This window comes from Camellia sinensis, chromosome 2 (assembly GCF_055761805.1).
Source record: "Camellia sinensis isolate YWXY chromosome 2, ASM5576180v1, whole genome shotgun sequence".
Taxonomy (NCBI): Eukaryota; Viridiplantae; Streptophyta; class Magnoliopsida; order Ericales; family Theaceae; genus Camellia; species Camellia sinensis.
In genome coordinates this window covers 17,544,776-17,568,592 of record NC_138962.1, presented here as the reverse complement: position 1 = coordinate 17,568,592, position 23,817 = coordinate 17,544,776, and the positions used below count along the sequence as shown (strand labels likewise).

Here is a 23,817-nt window from a genome sequence, read left to right as displayed (position 1 = left end):
TAAATTAGCCAAAAAGTCAACAATTCATACCAAAAAGTCAAAGATTCTCTTTTCTCTCTACTTTTTGCACATCTTTTCGTAATTAGCCAAAAAGTCATCCCAAACATACAAGTTTTTTTTACCTACCTTTTTAGCCAAATAGCCAAAAAGTTACTAAATTAGCCTGTTCCCAAACGAGGCCTTAGTCTCTTTCTAAAACTCATTCCAAATGTACAAGTTGTCAAACATATTGACTGTGGAAAAGCATACTCACAGCATTAATATTTGAATCATGTTTGATCATGTGTTCATTTCATAAAAATCTTATTTATACCAGTAAACTCATTTAGTGCATCTACACGATAATTTTTCACATCATTGAGAACCATGGATAGCGTAGTGGTTGGACATTTTTCAACACTCCGCTCATTCATCAATGTTGTGACCCAATAATCTTTTTCCTCCTCTTAGTAGAAGACTAATAAATTTCAAAAAGTTGATCAAGTAATAAAGACTAAGTAAAATCTAAAATCTTAACAAGTGAAATAGATGTGTAACCATATCATATACTCTCAAACATCAACCTTGTGGTTAGTATAAAACCTAAATCTTGTCACCAAAAATATGAATAAGAAAATGCAAAATTGGAAAACCTTAGATGAACCCACACACATAAATATTCACATAATTACACACATGCATGTATAAAGGGCCTCTAGCATTCTTGCGTCAAACTACCAACCACTCCCAATTGTCAGACCATGTTTCCGACAGGGTTAGGTAGGTTTTACAGCTCAATTATATATGCACATGGGACGTACTCCTCACTTCAAATTTCAGGACCCTACCTAGATTATAGTTTCAATATATATTCTTCCTATTATATAAAATATGATAAATTAAAGTTTCAATATATTTTTTTTATTCTTCCTATTATATAAAATATGATAAATTACAAACTGTTTTGAAATTTAACCCATCTTCCTCATACATTAAATCATCAAAAAATTATAAGATTATGAATGCATCGTGTTTACAAGCAATTCTAATATTATATATATGATTAAACTAAAATGTGGTTTTGGCATAAAGCCCCATGTATCCAAATCTGAATCACATGAGAGAGAACTATTAATAATGCAAAAACCTTTCTTTAAAGATGGCCTACTTGTTTCATCAAATCTACAATAGATTTCAATAACAAGTAGCTTTTCCTAGGAAGGGAATGAAAGACTAATCATAAAAATAAATAAATAAACTCCTATCATCCATGCAATCTAATATTTACCTGCAACATGGGGAGAAAAAGTAAACTAGTATCTTTCATCTAGTTGGCAGAGAGCATATTTAAAGCCACCAAGTATGTATTATTATGACTACCACCAAAATGAAGAAAAAAACATCAACTGTCCAGCTCCTTTTCTGGTAGATATTGCTCATTCCTATAATGAAATCATACAGGTGTTGTATATAAACTCAATAGAGTGATTTTAGAAGAGCCCTTTTTATTTCATCTTTTTTCGAACTTCATACAAGTAAGTCAGGACCACCACGGCAACAGCAACAGCAACGCCAACGGCACTTTGTGCCAATACAGTACCATCCTTCACGACTGCCCCGGAACCAGAGGAACCTGGGGTGAACCCTAATTCAGAGAGTTTCTTGTGTGATACTGCATAATCTCTAAAGAATGCATCCTCATCCTGCCATGAGAATGACATCGAAAATAGTGAAAACTTGAAATTAATACAAATTGAAGATTGGAAAGAAAACAAAAAATGATAGCTGAGTACCAAAGCAAATCCTATTCACCTTTCCAGAATAGATCGGGCAATTATTATAACATCAAATTGCTCGGATAGAATTAGTCACCTATATTAGGATTTAGACGGCCAAGATGAAAATATTGACAAGGAATGCCATGTGGTTTCTGGTCAGGTTTAGGTAAGCATAGATTGGACTATATTAGACGTAATTCAGTTTTTCAGCCAGAAAGGGAAGAATGGGTGCGTGGGAACACTGGGATGTCAATTCAGATGCAAGAGTAAAAAGTCAAAAAATCAACATTTTACTAACTTCCCAAAACACCACTATTAGCATCAACCAGAGACTAATCTACCAATCCAGTCACATTTCTTTTCAGGTATTAACATAATAATAAATAGAAAATGCTTATAGGCTGGTTTCGGGTTCATCAATAGTTCAATCAACTATGAAGAATGGGTACTTTGAAAAATATGTTGTATCCATATTGGGTATTTACTGGCGTATGGTACCTTGTATGGTTACTTCTACATATGTACCGGATACACGAAAAAAGTACCCAAACTTTTTTTTTCTAAATTTTTGACGTACCTATTATATACTCAAACCATACCGTGCTTTAGTTGAAATAACATTTTTTTCTACTACAGAGATAAAACTCTTTTCACTAGACTTCTTTTTTATTTTTAATTTTATACTTAGAATGATTTAAAATTCAACTATGGTTTGTAAGTTATTTAATATATTGACATTTAATTTTGATTTATACCTTTACTTTTCGCATTAAATGTTAATTATAAGTTGGATCTTAACAAATTAAACCATTTAATTAATTTTTACATTACTCTAAATTAAAAATAAATCTTTTTTACAAGCGTATCAAGCCGTACCCATATCCTACTTTTTTTAGATTTTACCGTATCGACATACTCATATCATACCAGTACCAGTACTTGTACCCGTGCTTCATAGTCAATCAATAATCTACTTAAACCAGCATGATTGAAATCACTTTAACTTTGATACCTATATTAGATCTAGTGAATCTAACATCATGACCGACTTTACTATAAGTTCGTGAATCATTAAATAGTGTCACAAAGGAAAAAAGACTCCACCATGTGTCAGCCAATGGCTCACGACAGACATTACCATCTGTAAGTTATTGGTCATTTGGTTGAGATAAATGCGAAGTACCTTGGCATACAGTTCAACATAGCGATGGAATTCAGGATCTTCCAATAAAGCCTTGTCCGTTGGAAGTTTCAACAACCCCTCTGATTCTCCTTTTAGCAGCTCCCTGTTTTCAAAAACTAACACCGTAAAAAGGAAAGAACTATAGAAACAAAGGCTTTTCTTTCTCAAATTAACGCAAAAAACTTTAAATTTGGCAATTTCATCCGTGAGTCTTACACAAAGAACGAATTATCAAACTTCAGAGGTTCCTTAGTCCAGGGGCCATCAAAACCTGATCTCTCTGGATGTGCCCTTCCCTAAATCAAAAAACCAACAAGACTCAATAAATTTGAAACCCAATATTAGGAAAATGTTGCAAAGAAATTATTTTGCTTCTGAGAGCAGCAACTGCTTTTGAGTTTGCTCACAAAAGCAAAACATTGTACTTCCAGAATACCAACAAACACCATGTATTCAAATGTAAAGAGAAGATTTGTTGTACTATATTTCCACAAGTAATGTAAAGAGAAGATTACCAAAGTGTGGCCACCTGAGAGTGCCACGATATCCTTGTCAGATAAACCCATCCGGTAGAATATGTCCCTCAAATGTGGAACCCCTACATTCGATATTTTCATGAGTAAATATGCAAGATTCAACTGCTGTAGAGTGTACCTTAAAAGCTAATTAAAATTGTACATACACATGATCATGCATAAACACATTTTTCAAAAGGGACCAAAGTGAGGGGGAAAGGTTTTCTGTCTGCTCATTCTGTCAGTTCATGCAGTGATGTGAGGAACAACTCTCCTGAAAGGCACAGTTCTATTTCCTCAAATACCCTTATTTCTTATAAATGAAAAGCCCCATAGGAAGCCATAGTAGACTAATATAATATGACACAACACAACTATAATGATGATCATATGCTATAATAAACCAATGGCAACCTTAATAAGGTCAAGTTTATAGTAATAGATGCAATGATGTCTAATTCATGGTTCACATAACCTCTTTTTTTTGTGGGCCACATAGCTATTATTTGCCAAAAAGGGAAAATGAGGGAGAAAAAAAAAAGAAAAGCAAGGAAAATTACTCTTCAAATTGATCATTGGCTTTCGTTTTATCTTCTGACTAAAAAAACAAACACCACATTAGTACACCTTGCTTCTATTACTGTATCAACCAGACCTTTAAATATCTCACTTTTGCCCAATTATTATCCAAGCACCAATGTATTGGATCCTGGAAAGTTGAACTTTCCTTTCCTTTTTTTCTTTTTCTTTTTCTTTTTCTTTTCTTTTCTTTTCTTTTCTTTTTTTTTTTTTGTGTGCGCGCGCGCAAATCAATGGAAGTTGAACTTGCTACAAATCTGGCCCTTTGAATCCACCTATGGTTTCCATAGTGTGATTAAAACTGAATTTTTTTAACAAAACAACGAAATCCGATGTTACCAATTTAAATACTTCACAACTGTTCCTGTAATATATTACTGAACAGTCTAAAACTCCTGCACTAATATCGGAGTAGAATTTGAAGACCTTTAGTAGCATTTGGAAGTCGTCCTTCCTTTGGAGAAATCTTTGAATCCTACAAGAAAACAGAACCATTAAACAAAATGCACTTATATCACCCCAAGTTAGTTTCTCATCATGTAACACATCAACATACCTTTCTACCAGGAACAAAGTCAATGGTTGGACCCCCAGTGACCTCAACTGCAACAACACCAGCAAGCTGAAAGCAAAATTGGTTTGTTATGAGTCAGACTTCACAGATAAATAACTGAGAACTGGTACACTAAAGGGTCCATTATACAACGATTAACATTCATTATTAATCAAACATTGATAGCTTCAATGGTATTAGAACAATAGTGCCTTCATCCATGCAATAAGAGAAAATTTCAAGCCATGAAATGGTATGGATTAGTTTTTTTGAGAATGGATATGATTAAAAAAGCGTTCTAATAGGAGGTTAAAAGAATCAAAATGTTATTAAAATAAAATAAAAAACACTACTGAGAAATATTATAGAATATTAAATTATAGAAATATTAAATTTTTAGGGTCTTTTCATCAAAAAAAAAAAATCAAAAATTCAAAAAATTTGAAAAATTGTACTTATGCATGAAAAAACCATGTGCTCCTTTTTATAACACTGAAAAACATATTACCATGGTCTTCCATGGTTTGGAGAAAACAAAAAAGTTCTATTTTACCAATATTACTTTAGGGCATAACTTTTATAAGTACTATATACTTGGCTTTTAAAAAAATTGAATTTAAGCTTTGAGAGACTTGGGTTGGACGGTGTTTACAATTTTGAGTGGACTCAGATCAATACTCAACGTGTTGAATTTTTTTTAGGGGTGACAAATGACAACCCAATCAACCTAAGTTGTTTAAAAAAAATAATAATTCAAAGGTGAACAATCTGATGTCCAAATGGTGCAGTCCCTGAATTCACTCATGCTGCTATGACATTGCGTACAATTTAGCATGCATTTTGCACACATACCCATAACATTAAAATTGTTCTTATCCTTGCCTCCCAATTATTGCTTAGATATTGCACAATATGAGGTGCATAGGGGAATATAACCAGACTACAGGCAAACAAATGGACATCTTAACAAGTTCAGAATTTCCTTCATATTGGACAGGTAAAATTGCTTAACCAATCAGCATTTATCTCTGTTCAAAAAAAAAAAAAAATCAGCGTTTATCTGTTTCAAACACTACTAAGAGAATTTTTAACGATTTTTTTAATCTACTTCTGTTGGGGGTTTTTTTAAAGAACATAAAAAAATAATTGTGTAATCTTTTTTTCTGATGAAATGATTTACTTAAAACCTCATTCAATCAAATGTGACATCTATTACTCATGATTTTAGGTATGGGGGTACTCTAAATAGAAATTTTTTCAAATAGTTTCACAAGGTGCACAATCTTGCTCCAGAATCAACACATAAAAAACCAAAGATGAGGGGAAAAAACAACAAATGAAAACCAGATAGGCAGACGTGACAAACTCTTTTACTAGAATTAATTATATGTAAGGATTTTCATGCATTAAAAGCTATCCTCCAGCAGCCTTTGTCAATTTTCTTGATTCCACAAGGTAATATTCAAGTCCAAGACACAAGGGCACAAATTCTTTCAATCCGGTAATCCTCACCTGATAAAGGTCTGCATATGTAATCTTTGGATGTTTAACCTTTATGTCTTCTGCCATTAGAAAGAAAAACATTCATTAAATGATGAATTAAAAAAATTACAAGCCAATTGCTTAAGAAAAAATGAAATTAAAGGTGAAATCCATCATGAATTCTTAATTACAGAGTCATAATAAAATTATTCAGGGTCACCAATTAAATGAATGAAAAGCAAAACAGCTACTTTAAACATGTGTATGCTAGAGATGCAATACTGCAATTTCTATACAGGTGTAAGTTGAGATAAAAATGAATGAAAAAACTCAGAATCAACAAATACAGAGGTCCCGTTAAGGACAGACATCTCTAGAAGACTACATTGACGTAACCATCCAAGGTTTTTCAATGATTTCATGTAAATCCATCTTTCCATCTTTGTATTCATTCCTTTCTTATCCCATCCCCAATTATTTTAATACCAGTTTACTAGGGATTGCAAAGGAGTAATAAAAATCTTTGATGTTATCTGCTTGACTGAAGGGAGAGAGAGAGAAAAAAAAAATGGAAAAGAAAAAAATAATCATCAATTCATGCATAGCATGCAATAAAATAAAGAAAAATAATTTTAAAAAATAAAAAATAAAAAAGAACTTATTTTGCATGTATCACATTTAGGACCCAATGTAATTAAGTTTAGAGTATATTTGTGCTGCCTACAGATCATACGCTGCCGGCATAATTTTATTTATGTTTTATATGTATGAGTTTTTTTGGTAATTACTATAAATGTGGAACATGATCTGTAGTTTCAATCGGAGGTTGTACTATGGGCCAAGCTATAATTTTGGCTCTCATGTGTGGTCTACATTAGGTCTAGAATATTCTTAATTTCTATGTAGGAGTCTTATTCCTGTCAAAATTAAAAGAAACGCAACACTCTATAAGCGATATTCCAATGGGTAATGCCATACAAATATAAATTTTATTAGAAAATCTCTTACAAAATGACATGACATTTTATTGACATTTTATTGACCTTTTATCCCAAACTAAAACACTTGCCATTGCGGTTTAGAATTTAAAAAATGTCACTACCACATTGTTTTGGATGGGTTTTCTAGTATAAATTTCCTATTTGTGAATCATATTCTAGGTCCACTCAATGGAGTTAAAATTTGAGGAGCAATTTCATTCTCCTTCTTTTCTTCAACACCTTTAAATTTTTTTTTGATAAATAAGCAAGCGACCTTTATTAAAAAAGCATCAAGATGATGGAAAGAATTACAAAATCCCAACAAAGGGAATCACACTCTAACAAATAACCTCATCCAAAAACTCTAAAAAACCAAACATATTCGGATCAATTTTCAATTCTAACCAACTATACAAAACAACTAGTAAGCGACCCTCAAGCCAACTAACGGTACACTGAATCTCCTGAAACATATGTCTATTCCGTTCCAACCACAGTGACCACATCAAACAAAAAGGAACCAAATACCACACACGTCGTCGACGACGACCAAACCGAGCCCCACACCAGCTCCACAGCATATCCACCACTCGCCGCGGCTGAGCCCAACCAATCCAAAAAAGAGAGTAAACAAAATCCCACAGACGGAACGCCACGGAACAATGCAAGAAAAAAGTGATCTATGGACTCTGCATCTTCACAACACATACAACATCGATTAACGAGAATATGACCACGTGGCATCAAGTTATCAAGCGTAAGATTCCGACCCAAAGCCACCGTCAACATAAAGAAAACCACCTTAGATGGAACCCGTGGCACCCAAACACTCCTCTAAGGAAAATCCTGTCTCACCTTCTTCACCATGCTCCAATAGAATGATGAGACTGAAAAACACCCCTTAGCCCCAACATTCCACCCCAAAATATCCTCCTCCACCCCAGTCACACCCAACCCATATAAGAAACTCCATAACTCCAACAACTGATCAACCTCCCAATCATGAACCTAACGCCATAACTGAATATCCCAAACCACCCCCTCCCCTCCCCACAAGTAAGATGCCACCATAGCCTCCTAATCCACCGCAATGCTAAAAATCAAAGGAAAACAATCCGCCAACAAAACAACACCACACCACCTATCCTTCTAGAAGCTCACCCTCAACCCATCCCCCACCTGAAAGCCCACCCTATCCCAAAACTCCTTTCTCCCCAACCAAATCCCTTTCCATAACCCACAACCATGAAAACCCCTCACTATCCCTGACCCCCATTCCCCCCGAACCACTCCATACTTAATAGCCACCACTTGTATCCATAAACGCCCTGGCTCCCAAGCAAAACGCCATAGCTACCCCTTGCCACCTTTGGTTGACAAATCCGCCCCCCATCCAGCAAATGATACCTAAAAACATCCCCCCCACTACCCCACAGGAAATCCCTTTGTAACTTCTCAATCTGCCTCGCCACAAACACTGGAATAACATGCAAAGATATAAAGTAGGTCGGAATGCTACTTAACACACTCTTGATCAGAGTCAGTCGGCCCCCGACCGAAAGATATTGCCTCTTCCAGCCTGCTAAACGACGTTGAATGCACTCCACAACCCCTTCCCATACCCTTTGAGCTTTAAACGACGCTCCCAACGGCAAACCCAAATAAGTCACCAGTAAAGTCGATGTTGGAACAATCTTCTGTGTAAATAAAATAAACTGAAATAAATTCAAACAAAACATTTAAATAACATACCAGATTTATTTATTGAACTCAAATAAAATTAAGACCAAGTCGAGTGTGTGACACTCTGTCCTTAAGACAGATTCGCCCCGCTATGGTACTTACGGTTGAGTGGCGTCTATCTCCCAGGATACAATGATCTTCACAAATTTATAGAAGTATTTCAAATAAATTTGTTCGGCGAACCAAACCTGTGATCTATACTCTCTGAATATTTTTTTCTAAAATTAGAATGAAGAATAATGCAAAAGTAAAAAAAACAGGACAACAATGAGATCAAACAAGACAGATTTTCGGATGTGAAAAACTTAGATTACAACCTGCTAGAATAGATGGTATATATATAGGCAGGAAAAGGTCCGAACAGGTACCAAAATAAAGAAATGAAAAGGTGCCTTATTCAATTCAAATAAAGGTGACTCTTTGATCTAAAATTCAAATATTTGAAGAAGTGTTCCGTTAGAGAATAAATCTGTAGGTAATTTATTATTTAAACTATTTCAAATATATATATATATATATTAAATTAATTAAATATATATATATATATATATATTAAACTATTGAAATAATTAAATAAATAAATAAATAAAGAAATACAATCTTTAGGAAACCACTTAGGAATCAAAGATTTGAATTTAGAATTAATTTAAATTCTCACAATTACAAACTTTAGGAAACCACTCAAGAATCCAAAATTTGAATTTAGAATTAAATTAAATTCCCACAATAATTCTTATTGAAAAAATTCAAATGAATTTTATCTAAAAAATTAATATTAGATCCGAAAACGACGTTAACTTCCCATTCACTCATAAATAGTTTTGACGTTCCGTCTTCACCGTGTGACTTGCCACGAGGCAAGGAACACGTCACCTCTTCGGACTCACCCCAAAGACGTTTGGGACCCACTCAAATAGAGCTAAAAAAAGATGCCTATATAAAACCATTTTTCCAACAATCCCCCACATGAATGGAAGTTGACAGAGAGAAAAATGCAACAACATGATCTAATCAGAGAGTACAGAAATTGAAAATATTCCGCAAAGGATAGGTAGCTTTTGGCTTTGAACCTTCCCTTGTGAGACACTATCGGATTTACTAGCTAACCAGTGAACATGATGTCTTGAACTGTTCAGCCGTTTGTGTAAACCAAGACAATAGAACTCACACAGTATATCTCCAGACACAGTTTAGTTCTCACTATTGTGTTCATTTTGGCCCTGAACAACCTGGTCTATCATGAGTGCTCTAAAGACTTGTAGCCCTTCACAAATCTTATAGAACCGGCCCAGTTCACACTCACATAGGTGATTCTTATGAAAAGTATCCTGCCATACTCCACTAGGTTTACCTAGATATAAGAATCATTAAAAGTATTACTTAACCTAAATCGCTGCAGACATCACTTATTTCATCATAGAAATGGGTAGGAGTTGGACTCCACAGTGATCCTTCTGAGTCAATCACAACTCGGTTGTCCCTTTGAACCTAGATCTTGGGATCTCCAGTCAACTAGGTTGGGTTGCCGTTGTGGTAACTCTTATTTAATAGGCTTTAGTCCCATTCCCCTCGATGAATTCTCAACTAACTCTCTTGCTAACCCTTTGGTTAGTGGATCCACTATGTTGTCTTTAGACTTAACATATTCTATGGAAATAATTCCATTAGAGAGTAGTTGTCTTACGGTGTTATGTCGACGACGAATGTGTCGTGACTTACCGTTATACATATGACTCTGTGCTCTACCAATTGCTGATTGACTATCACAATGTATGCATATAGCAGGCACCGGTTTTGGCCATATTAGAATATCTTCAAGGAAGTGGCGAAGCCATTCTGCCTCTTCCCCTGCTTTGTCTAAAGCTATGAATTCAGATTCCATAGTAGACCTAGCAATACAAGTCTGTTTGGAAGATTTCCAAGATACAGCCGCTCCACCAAGAGTAAAGACATATCCACTGGTGGACTTCGAGTCTCTAGTATCCGATATCCAATTTGCATCACAGTATCCTTCAAGTACTGCTGGATATCTAGTATAGTTAAGCCCAATATTACGAGTACATCGGAGATATCTTAGAACCCTTATCATTGCTTTCCAGTGTTCTACTCCCGGATTACTCGTATATCTACTTAATTTACTTACTGCATAAGCTATATCTGGGCGAGTGCAGTTCATCAAGTACATTAAGCTTCCAATAATTTGGGCATACTCTAATTGAGAAATACTTTCTTGTACATTCTTAGAAAGATACAAATTAACATCTACAGGAGTTCTAGCAAGATGATCATCATCTCTGCTGAATTTGTCGAGTATTTTCTCAATGTAATGAGATTGTGACAAAGCATATCCTTCTGATGTTTTGGTAATTTTCATACCAAGTATTACATCAGCAATGCCCATGTCCTTCATGTCAAAATGTTTATTCAACATTTTCTTGGTAGTTTTAATCATGTCATTATTACTACCAATGATGAGCATATCATCTACATAAAGACATACAATGACATAACCTTTATCTGTGTTTTTAATATAAACACATTTGTCACACTCATTAATTTTAAATCCATTTGACATCATTGCCTTGTCAAATTTCTCATGCCATTGCTTTGGCGCTTGTTTTAAACCATATAATGATTTAACCAATTTACACACTTTCTTTTCTTTCCCTGGAACAGAAAACTCTTCTGGTTGTTCCATGTAAATTTCTTCATTTAACTCACCATTTAAGAAAGCGGTTTTAACATCCATTTGATGAATTTCTAGATTGTACAGAGATGCAATGGCAATTAGCATTCTAATGGATGTGATTCTAGTAACCGGTGAGTACGTGTCAAAGTAATCAAGACCTTCTTTTTGTCTAAATCCTTTGACTACAAGTCTTGCCTTGTATTTGTCAATTGATCCATCCGCTTTCATTTTCCTTTTGAAAATCCACTTATATCCAAGAGGTTTACAACCTGGTGGTAAGTCCACTAGTTCCCAAGTGTGATTTTGCAAGATGGATTCAACTTCACTGTTGACAGCTTCTTTCCATAAAGGAGCTTCAGGACTGGACATAGCCTCTTTAAAAGTTAAAGGCTCATTTTCTACCATATATGTTAGAAAATCTGGACCAAAAGATTTTGAGGTTCTAGCACGTTTACTACGCCTAGGTTCCTCTTCTTCATTTTGATCTAACTCCTGTTCTTGATCATGTTCTTGATCATTACTAGTAATAGCATCAAAAGATCTTTTCTTATTACTAGTCTCTTGTCCAATCTTATTCGGAAATACATGTTCAAAGAACGATGCATTCCGAGATTCAATAATAGTATTTACATGCATTTCGGAATGTTCTGATTTATGAATCAAAAACCGATATGCACTACTATTCTTGGCATAACCAATGAAAATGCAATCAATGGTCTTAGGACCTATCTTAGTCTTTTTAGGACTAGGAATAGCCACTTTAGCCAAACACCCCCACACTTTTAAGTATTTGTAGGATGGTACTCTTCCATGCCATAATTCATAAGGTGTTTGATTTATTTTCTTTCGGGGTACTTTATTTAAAATATAATTAGCAGAAAGTATTGCTTCCCCCCACAAGTTCTGAGGTAATCCAGAACTAATTAACATGGCATTCATCATTTCTTTTAAAGTCCTATTTTTCCTTTCAGCAATTCCATTTTGCTGAGGTGAGTAAGGAGCAGTGGTTTGATGAATTATTACATGTTCTTTACAAAACTCACTAAAAGGTGATTCATATTCACCACCTCTATCACTTCTAAGTTTCTTGATTTTCTTACCAAGTTGATTTTCAACTTCATTCTTATATTGAATGAAAGTTTCCAAAGCTTCATCCTTAGTTCGAATTAAATAAATATAACTATATCTAGTATAGTCATCTATAAAAGTGATTACATACTTTTTCCCACCTCTGGTTTGAATTGATTTAAAATCACAAATGTCACTATGAATTAATTCAAGTGGTTCCGTACTTCTCTCAATTGAATGAAAAGGAGTTCTAGATAATTTTGCCTCAACACAAATTTCACATTTATGATTTGAATCAATGTCAAATTTAGGTAAACATTCCATATTAATTAATCTACGCAAAGATCCATAATTAACATGTCCTAGTCTACCATGCCATAAATTTGAAGACTCAAGCAAGTAAGAAGAAGATGTAGTATTATTAATAACTGAGGGTACAACGGTCATTACATTTAACTTGAAAAGGCCATCAGACAAGTAACCTTTTCCTACATACATCCCATTCTTAGTAAGTACAAATTTATCACTCTCAAATACTAGCCTAAACCCATTCTTACTCAACAAAGATCCGGAAACAAGATTCTTGCGAATGTCCGGTACATGCAGCACATTGTTGAGAGTGAGTTCCTTTCCAGATGTCATCTTGAGTACAATCTTTCCTAGTCCTTCAACTTTGGAAGTTGAGGAGTTGCCCATAAAAAGTTGTTCACCATTATCCACTGTAGAATAAGATGTGAACATCTTTTTGTCGGCACAGATATGGCGAGTAGCACCAGTGTCCACCCACCATTCTTTAGGATTTCCGACAAGATTTGCCTCGGAAACAACTGCAGAAAGATTGATGTCATCGACACCATTGGAAATATTGTCCACTTCAGTCATGTGGGCTTGAGCAGGCTTCTTGCTTGTTCTTCTTTTGTTTTTGCCTTTGCTACGGCAATCTTTGGCCCGATGTCCCTCTTTGTCACAGATGTAACATTTGCCATTAAACTTGTACTTTTTATTTTCCCCCCTTTTAGAGCCTTGTGATGAACTTTCTCCAGAAGACTTTCGTTTCTTGGTTTTTGAAATATGTTCCACCACATTTGCCTTAGACTCCATAGGATGCTTACCAGCCCGCTTTTCAGAATTGCGGTTGTCCTCCTCAATCCTCAAACGCACAATTAACTCGTCCATAGAAATTTCTTTGCGCTTGTGTTTGAGGTAGTTCTTGAATTCCTTCCAACCTTTTGGTAATTTTTCAATTAAGGCTGCAACTTGAAAGGATTCACTGAGAGACATACCTTCTGCATGAATGTCATGCAGAATGAGTTGGAAATCTTGAGCTTGGCTGATCACAGTTTTTGAATCAACCATTACAAAATCTAAGAATCTGCCAACCACAAATTTCTTTGAGCCGGCATCTTCAGTTTTGTACTTTTTCTCCAACGATTCCCAAAGTTCCTTTGCAGTCTTGATTGGACTGTAGACGTTGTATAATGTGTTGTCAAGTCCGTTCAAGACGTAATTCCGGCAAAGGAAATCGGCATGTTTCCAGGCATCAACCGCAGCAACCACTTGCCGGTCGGTTTCATCCTCTTTCAGGATAGGAGCATCTTCACGGAGGAAACGAGCCAGGTTCAGAGTTGTAAGATAGAACAACATTTTTTGTTGCCATCTTTTAAAGTCAGTTCCTAAGAACTTCTCTGGCTTTTCACCGTGATTTACCGGTACTGTTACAACAGGAGGGGGGGTTGGCGTCATTGCAGCCACCACAGTAGTACTTGTTTGGGCATTCGTTTCAGTAGCCATCAATTCTAATATATAAAACAAAATTATAATTAGAATTTACACTACACAGAAAATTAAACCAAATCCACAGAATTAAATTCCGTAAAAATAAAAGAAACAAGAATGTAACTTTTATTTTCCAATTAATTTGAAAATAAAATAAAATTTTATTTAAACAAATTAATTCCACACAGAAAATTAAATTCTGTAAAATAAAAGAAATAAAAACTATAACTTTTATTTATCAATTAATTTGGAAATAAAATAAAATTTTATTTAACCAAATTAATTCCACACAAGAATTTAAATCTCTTGTAACACTCCAATAATTAAAATACTGAAAATAGAATTTTAATTAATGAAAAACTCAGAAATAATTTCTAAAACCCAAAATTAATTTCTGAAAAAATTCCACAAAAATATATTCTGAATTGTTAATGACACCAGTATCGTACTACTAGTTGTTGTCAAAGAAAAGAGACAGTATATTACTACTATCTGTCAAATAGCATATAATCACTATTTGTTTTTCCAACCAGAATATTATTTTGTAAATTCACAGAAAATAATTTTCTTCCGAAATTATTTACGAAGAAAGAAAAAAGAAAACAAACGAAAAATTCTGTAAACAGAATAATTCGAATCTGTCTTAAGATTGTTGGAACAATCTTCTGTGTAAATAAAATAAACTGAAATAAATTCAAACAAAACAAATAAATAACATACCAGATTTATTTATTGAACCCAAATAAAATTAAGACCAAGTCGAGTGTGTGACACTCTGTCTTTAAGACAGATTCGCCCCGCTATGGTACTTACGGTTGAGTGGCGTCTATCTCCCAGGATATAATGATCTTCACAAATTTATAGAAGTACTTCAAATAAATTTGTTCGGCGAACCAAACCTGTGATCTATACTCTCTGAATATTTTTTTCTAAAATTAGAATGAAGAATAATGCAAAAGTAAAAAAAAACAGGACAACAATGAGATCAAACAAGACAGATTTTCGGATGTGAAAAACTTAGATTACAACCTGCTAGAATAGATGGTATATATATAGGCAGGAAAAGGTCCGAACAGGTACCAAAATAAAGAAATGAAAAGGTGCCTTATTCAATTCAAATAAAGGTGACTCTTTGATCTAAAATTCAAATATTTGAAGAAGTGTTCCGTTAGAGAATAAATCTGTAGGTAATTTATTATTTAAACTATTTCAAATATATATATATATATATATATATATTAAATTAATTAAATATATATATATATTAAACTATTGAAATAATTAAATAAATAAATAAATAAAGAAATACAATCTTTAGGAAACCACTTAGGAATCAAAGATTTGAATTTAGAATTAATTTAAATTCTCACAATTACAAACTTTAGGAAACCACTCAAGAATCCAAAATTTGAATTTAGAATTAAATTAAATTCCCACAATAATTCTTATTGAAAAAATTCAAATGAATTTTATCTAAAAAATTAATATTAGATCCGAAAACGACGTTAACTTCCCATTCACTCATAAATGGTTTTGACGTTCCGTCTTCACCGTGTGACTTGCCACGAGGCAAGGAACACGTCACCTCTTCGGACTTACCCCAAAGACGTTTGGGACCCACTCAAATAGAGCTAAAAAAATATGCCTATATAAAACCATTTTTCCAACAGTCGACACCTCACAGACCAACACCGCCGCTAACACAGGCAAGCCCTCCACATTACCCACAAGAATCAGCTCGGATTTCCTCAAATTCACCCGAAGGCCAAAAAATGCCTCAAAACATAGCAAAACAGGTCGCAAGTAACCCACCTGTTCCGGCACTGCCCCACAGAAGATTAGTGCATCATCTGCGTACAGCAAATAGGAAACACATAGAGATACTCCTGTGAAAGAATCCACCACAAAGCCCTCCAGCAAATCTTCATGAACCGCTCTATCCAGTAATCTGGTCAATACCACCATCACTAAAATAAACAATAATGGTGACAAAGGGTCTCCCTGACAAAGACCTCGAAATGTCGGAAAGAAACCCGTTAAAGTGCCATTAACCAAAATCGACAACCACACAGTAGAAATACAAAATGATCCAAAACATACAATAAAAACTCCCATCGCAAATTGTCGTAGGCCTTCTCGATATCCAATTTGCAAATCACACCTGGTCGTCCCTACATGGTCCAGGAATCCACACATTCATTAGACTGCATCTAAAATCTGTCGACCCCTCACAAAAGCATTTTAAGACTCAGATACTACTACCTGCAAGACCCCTTGAAGTCTATTCGCCAGTACCTTAGCTAATAGTTTATATACACTCCCAAGCAGACTAATTGGCCTAAAGTCTTGGATGTCCACGCCCCCCTCCCCCCCCCCCCCCCACCCAATTCTTAGGAATCAACACCAAAAAGGTCGCATTAAAGCTTTTCTCGAACTGCCCAGACACATAAAAACCTGCCAGGGCAGCCATCATATCCGCCTTAACCACACTCCAACAATACTAAAAGAACGCTGCAGTGAAACCATCTGGTCCCAGAGCCTTATCCCCACTCATAGCCCACAAAGCCTGATACACCTTCTCCTCCGTGAAGGCCTGCTCTAAAGCCTCCCTATCCTCAGTCGAGATTATGTCAAAATGAGCCCCTGCCATCCCTGGCCGCCACTCCCCTTCTTGTGGCCGAAACAAATTGTGGTAAAAACCCACAATCCCCCCCTTGACCTCATCTTCATTGGCCAGGTCACGACCATCCACCTGCACTCTACTGATATGATTCACCCGACGATGAGCATTAGCCATCCGATGAAAGAACTTGGTGTTACGAACTTACGATCCCCACCTTTCAACCACAAACACCTAGATTTCTGTCTAATGCTCACCTCCTTCAAACTCGCAATGCGGACCCACCTCCTTTCTGGCAACATCCTCCAGCGATAAGCCCCTTTCAGCGTCTACGCCATCCAACGAAGATAATAAGGACACCACTGCCTCTATCTAACCTTCTAAACGGCCAAACACCTCCCCATTCCAGCTTTTCAATACCTTTAAATTTAATCGCAAACACTATTCACAACCATCTAATAGCCCTTATTTAACTCACCACCAAAACCCTACCCCATCAATCCCTAATAAAGCCAAAGCCTTTCTCATACCTTGGCCTTTCAATTGAACAATAAAAGAAGAGAGTTGCTATCCAGAACAAGCAGTTTATTCTCCACAAATCTAGCAATCCGTCCCTTTTTAAATTAAGCCAATTCCAACCCCTTTCAACCTAGAAATGTTTTTATAGGGAAAATATCAAATAAGTCCTACTTTTTCCATTGAATTTCCAATGAGTCCTATTAATATTGCTAATTCATGTGTTAATAGGACTCAATAGAAATTCTATGGGAAAAGTAGGACTTATACCTTTTTTTTACACCAATTAAGACAAGAAGCTTCCATCACTTCACTGCAGAGTAACACAAACCTGTAGGCAGCATTGTTCTAAGTTTCTCTTTGGTGTCCTACATTTGCACTAAATACTAACAAGTAGCCCACATTTTCTCAATGTGTGGGAAAACATGATAAGAGTATATAGTTTCATTAAGTCTTCGCTTCTTTATAACTAATTACAAGAATATATATACAAGCTAGATAGGCATGGTGACATGTAGTTGATACCATAAAGTATACTTTCATCACACACACATCCACACTTGCATATGAACGTATGCTTGCTAATTATGTTGCATGACACCTTTGTCCTTAAATTTTTTAGAATAAGAGTAATATGAGGATCAATCCACAAGACTCACTACCTACGAAATTTGACTTGCATAAACAGAAATTTGGCACCATTCCCTTGCCTTCACTTAGTAAATTATTATTGAAAAAAAATACATCTTACTCCGGGTCTCCTAATGTCTGCAACTTATTTTTTTAATCATTTGAAAGCACTGTAACAGTGGCACCAAAGAATCCTCAGAAAAGTGATCCAATTTTGGGGAAAAAATAATATTCAACGAAGTATAATCATTCTAACAATATAAGAATCAAAGTTATGCATATTTCTTAATGAAACAAAAGCAGTACTGAACAATTTATAGCCAACCAACAAAAAAATTAATAGCAATCAAGTAGCAAACATTTAGCTTTACATATGCTGGCTAGCTATCAGTTAGTAATACGTAGAGTATCCATACTTCAAAATTAAGTAGATGATACTCCAAAATTTAAAAAAATATATATTAATTGACAAGTATCCGATACCTATCTGCAAGTATCCAAGAAGCTATCTGACACAGATACATATGGATACGTCACCCTTTAAATTAGATTAGATGACATGAGGAATCAAATAATTGTATAATTTCGATTTATGCTTTTCACGAATAAAAATATAAAGGTCGATATAATTTATAAACCGTCGAGAAGGAAAGGAAAAGAATTACCGCAAAAGTCAATTGCAATCTTCAAACCATTGTTTGAGCCATGAGTATACTCCTCCTCATTCCTGATCGAGCCATTAGGACCGCCAGTCTTCGTGTTAACATCATACGTCCCAGCATCGTGCCACCTGCAGCACAACAAAACACAACAAATCTAACTTAACTCCTGTAAAACATCCATTTCAGATTTTCTCGGGAACCAAACAGAAATAGAGAGAAAAAAATACGCCAAGCGAAGCATGATTGGGGCGCAGTTCTTGCTGGAGATGAGAGCGCGGAGATCGCGACGAGCTTTGTCGATTTCCTTCAGATACTCGGTGTCTACGACTGGCATCGCCATTGAAACACTCGCTCTGAAACTTTTGATTCAAGCAAGAGAGAAGAAAGTGGATTTGATTTGATTGGGTTTTGCGGCGAGCGAAACGAAAAAACGGATTATAGAAGCGAGCGCCTTTGGGATAGGATAATTGGGTGAGTAGCGATCGCATGTGCTCGTGTTTAATGAACGGTGATGCAGATGGGTACGTGTCAACAAATGGAATTTTTATCCCTCGATTTATTTCATTTATTTAAAATTAATAATGGACAATTATTATCCCTCTATTTAGGGTTGAGCAGCTGATATATCGATCCGTCAAAATCGACCGAATCGAACCGATCCGCCACATTTTGGACGGATGTGTTATGACGAGCGAACAGTTGCGGATTGATTTTCTCCAATCCGCCAATTTGGTGGACGGATGGCGGATTTGAGATTCCTTTGGCCGCAACCGAACCACCAAACCGCGAACACCCCTAATAGTTTATAAGACTTTATGTTTTCAATTTGTTTAAATATTTTGTTTGTCTTTTCAATTGAAAAAGAGTTAAATATTCAGTTGAAAAAAAAATTTCAACTTGAATATATTTTTTGAATTGAAAAAAATAAATGTATTGTTTATCTATATTTTTTGGTTTTTAAATTTAATTCTAAAAATAATAAATAGAAAATATGATATATGTTGGTTGGTTTTTATTTTCAAAAACATATATAGATGTAACAATACAGAGACATACAATCTCTACTACTGCCTTGTTCATGGTTTTGATGGTTTGAATTGTTATTATATTTTAAGAATCCCAGATTGTAATACTTTATTTGTTATTGTAATATATGGATGAGCCATGCAGTGATTGTGATATTCTAAAGTTTCAAACTTTTTTTTTTGGATGAGACATACAGTGATTGTTATAGTTTTTTAAGTCGTTGACTGTAATATCTTTTCTTTTTTTTTTAAGAAGTGCACAAGTTGAATTATGTTGAAAATTTATAAAATCTTAAACCGCCAAATCAATTCGCATCCATCCGCCAAACCGCCAATCCGCTCAATCTACATCCACCGGATTGGCGGACGGATGCGGATTGATTTTCTCCAATCCGCCAATCTGGCGGACGAATGGCGGATTGGAGGTTCCGTGGCCGCAACCAACTCGCGCCCACCCCTACCTCTATTTATTTCATTTATTTAAAATTAATAATGGACAATTATTATGCTATTTTACCAGTGTAATAAAAAATATGTTATTCTATGTTCTAATTTTATTTAATTATTTTTTGAATTTAAAATAATATTAAATTTTTTAAAAAATAAAGATTGGGACCCTCTTTCCCAACCCCTTTGACCCCCTTTCTTTTTTGATTGGTCACTTTTTCTTTTTCTTTTTCTTTTTTCTTTTTTTCTTCTCTTCCAATCACCACCCGCCAAGTGTGCGTGAGGTGGTGGGGGTTGAAGTTTGAGGGGGTCTAAATCACTACTGTTTTTTTAATAATGAAATGAAAATATCCATCTTACTTATTAAATAGAAAAATATTCTACTTACTTGTTTTCATTTTTCAAAAAATACTTTTAAGAAAAATCTATTTTCTTATTTTTCGTATTTTTTTGTTTTTATTGAATTTTTTTAATATTTTAAACAATTTTTTTACTTTTTAGACACACCTAACATAAATATACCTAAAAAATAAAAAAATTGTAAAAAAAATCTTTTAAAAATTCACTAAATACCAAAAATACAAAAAAAATATAAGAATTCAGTACATTTTTTGTATTTTTATGTATTTATTAATTTTTTTAAAATATTTTTTCATAATTTTTTTTACTTTTTAGATACATCTAAATAAGGTGCATCTAAGAAACTAAAAAAAATGTTTAGAATTTTAAAAATATTCACTAAAAACATGAAAATCAAAAAACTCAATTTTCAAAAAACTTAATTCAGAAAATTTAAACCAAACACACTGATTTAGATTTGATTTAACTAGGTACTTTACTCTTTAAAAATGTATAAATAGATTTTGCAACTTAGGAAAATGTTTTCCTACCATCTTAATTTATTTTTTTTAACGAATAATTTTGAGATTATCAAATTTTGTCTTAAATTCAAATTTTTTCCAGTCATTCATATGTTAATATAATTCAGACAAATTATGACTCATTGCACTAATATAATTATGATACATCAAATAAGTTAACATGACTGTGACAATCCCTTAAAATGCCACACAAATACACAACTATGATGGCATTATTTTTGGCAAAAGGAAAAATATGTTTAAATAAGTGCTCCATATTTAAAAATTAAATGAATTATATTCATCCTGTTTGGTTCTTAAATTTTGAATTTAATTTTTAAAAAATTTAAAAAATTTTGTTTAGTTATCCAAAAAATCATTAAAAAAATTCAAAATTTAATTTTCTGGATGTTCTTGGGAAATAGAGAAATATTATGGCCTTGTTTGGTTTGATTTTGAGAGAAATTTTTTAGAAATATACTCTATAAATACTTTTTTAAGAGTGATCAAACTAAACAGATTTTTCAAAAAAACTCTCAGAAATGTGTTTGGTTATCCAATTTTCAAGATTACTTTTGAAACAAGTTTGTCAAAAAGGCAAACCAAACAAATTTTTTTACTTTTTATCTTAAAAACTACTCTACAAAAAAAAACTAAAATTATTTTAGAGAGAATATTTAAAAAAAGGCAAACTAAATAAGTTTTTATACTTTTTTATGTCAAAAATTACTCTATAAACACAAACCAAACACACCCTATATATTTGACATAAAGTGATTAGATGAACAAAGCAGGCACTAATGACTCTACTTGCCTTAACAAACTGTCTATACATTTTCACAAAACCAAACTTAGTGTCGTTTTGGGAACCTTACAAAAACGCAGCGTTCTCAGCCCAAAATCAAAACACTGAAGTGTTGAAAAAGCTGAACCACCATTTGGGAAGAGCTGTAAACGCAACTTTTTGTTTACCAATCTACCCTCATATCTTATAAATTGGGGCCTAAGGCAAAACGAAACAACATTTGCCTCCTTCAGCTGCTTCATTCTGCGAACTCCTCCTTCAAGCGGCATCATGTAACTCCCTCGAACAACCGACGACCTTGCCGTCCCCCGCCGAAGCTGCCGCCGGATTCGTCGTCCATGTCCTCGCCTTCGCCGGATCTGCACATCAGGTACGCCAAAAACCGTCTTCCATTTATTATTGCAAGTAGTGACGGACCCAAAACCATGGATGAACGAGTTCTTCATATTGTCGACGACCTGCAGATTAGATCTGAAACACCAAGGTGTTCTGCACTTAGAACACCTGTAGATTAGATCAATGACACTTTTAAAAACTAAGAATTCGATTTATTTCCCATTAACTGAAGTGTAGTATATCTATATAATAAGGGAAGAAGGTTTTTTGAAAATGTATAAAATGTATGTGAGATACATTTTGATCCAATAGCTGAGATTAATCCCAAGTTGATATCAATGGCTGAGATCAATCCTCTCAAATAAAACAAACACTTAGTTCCCGCCCAAACATTGTTCTCTCTCTCCCACGTCTCTGAAAGGCCGCCCACCTACCCCTCTCTCTCTCTCCTCATCCTTGATTTTAAACCTTCTCCATCTCTCTGTCCAGCTCTCTGGTTTCGGTTTTGGATAGTTTTGGTTGTGCAACCTCCAATAAATGGGTTTCTATTTCACTCTTCAAATGGGTTATTGAAGATTTTGTGGATACCCATTTGGGTGGTAATGAAGATTTTTGTGGTTATTGAATTGTCTGGAGCTGATAGAACAGAAAAAAATGACTTGAAGCAACAGAGGAGTCGACATTCGCCAAAGAAAGTTTGACAAGAAGATTGGGAAGGCGAAACCAAGAAAGTTTCAACATGTTTCAATCACGGGTGATGAGTGCATTGATGTAAGAAGAGAGGAAGAGGATGAGTTCTCTGTCAAACCCATCAGGAGATCTTTCTCAATGGATTCGGCAAGTGATCCAAACGTTTACTTGGCAGTTCAAGAGATTATACGACAGAATCGGTGTTGCAATGAGGTTAGACAGAGTGAAGAGTCTAGCAGCAGAGTCCGAAGACAGTTCTTTCCCTTCGGACATGGACGGGGATCTAGAAGTGTAGTTCTTCCTATTGAGTTTTAGTAGTAAATCACAAAATTAATGCTCATCTGTTAAATTTCTTTCTGTATTGATCATCTTTAATTTTGTGATTGAGATAGTGAAACTCTTACAAGGGAATTGATTTTAGTTCGTCATGAAAAAGATTAGACGAGTGTTGGTAGATTTTGGGATGATATTTATACATAGAAGAGTTGTCTATTGCTGAAATGTGATAATTGCCTAAACCATGAATGGATAGAACTCTAATTATTCTGTTTTGAAAATGATGTTTTTACCCATTCTGATTTTATCTAGAATGCCCTAGGGAGAAAAAATGATATTACACGTGATGGAAGCACCAGCATAGTGCACCCATTACATACAACTTTCTGCTTTTATTTAGAATGTCTCGGAGAGAGAAGAAGATATTATATGTAACAGGTGCACTTACGCTGTGTTTGGTCAACTCCTCTGTTGTCCTTTGGTTTCTCTCTCTGCAAATCAAGCAGGTTTTGTTGTGGGCTTTGGGGCAAAATCTGTAGAGGAGTCCTTCTTTCATCTCTCTGCTCCTCCTCTATTTTATTTATTATATACATAGATAATTCGTGTATTTGTTTGTATTGTTTAA

General features: G+C 34.6%; 1 protein-coding gene across 1 annotated transcript; it reads right to left on the bottom strand.

The window, feature by feature from the left end:
• Positions 1-1,323: 1,323 nt before the first annotated feature.
• LOC114311391 (L-ascorbate peroxidase 3) lies at positions 1,324-19,286 on the bottom strand. The gene is made up of 9 exons (XM_028257534.2): positions 18,981-19,286; positions 18,757-18,881; positions 6,100-6,149; positions 4,591-4,656; positions 4,461-4,509; positions 3,456-3,538; positions 3,157-3,236; positions 2,941-3,043; positions 1,324-1,682 (listed from the first exon to the last, which is right to left on the bottom strand). The coding sequence occupies exons 1-9, from the start codon at positions 19,091-19,093 to the stop codon at positions 1,485-1,487; spliced, it is 867 nt and encodes a 288-aa protein (XP_028113335.1). The 5' UTR covers positions 19,094-19,286; the 3' UTR covers positions 1,324-1,484.
• Between the last annotated feature and the right edge of the window lie 4,531 nt (positions 19,287-23,817).

Coding starts and splice junctions, on each gene's coding strand:
- LOC114311391 (XM_028257534.2), bottom strand. CDS start 19,093: ATGGCGATGCCAGTCGTAGACACCGAGTATCTGAAGGAAATCGACAAA. Junction 3,539..4,460: donor ACTTCCAAATGCTACTAAAG/GTCTTCAAATTC, acceptor TATCGAATGTAG/GGGTTCCACATTTGAGGGAC. Junction 3,237..3,455: donor TCTCAGGTGGCCACACTTTG/GTAATCTTCTCT, acceptor TTTTTGATTTAG/GGAAGGGCACATCCAGAGAG.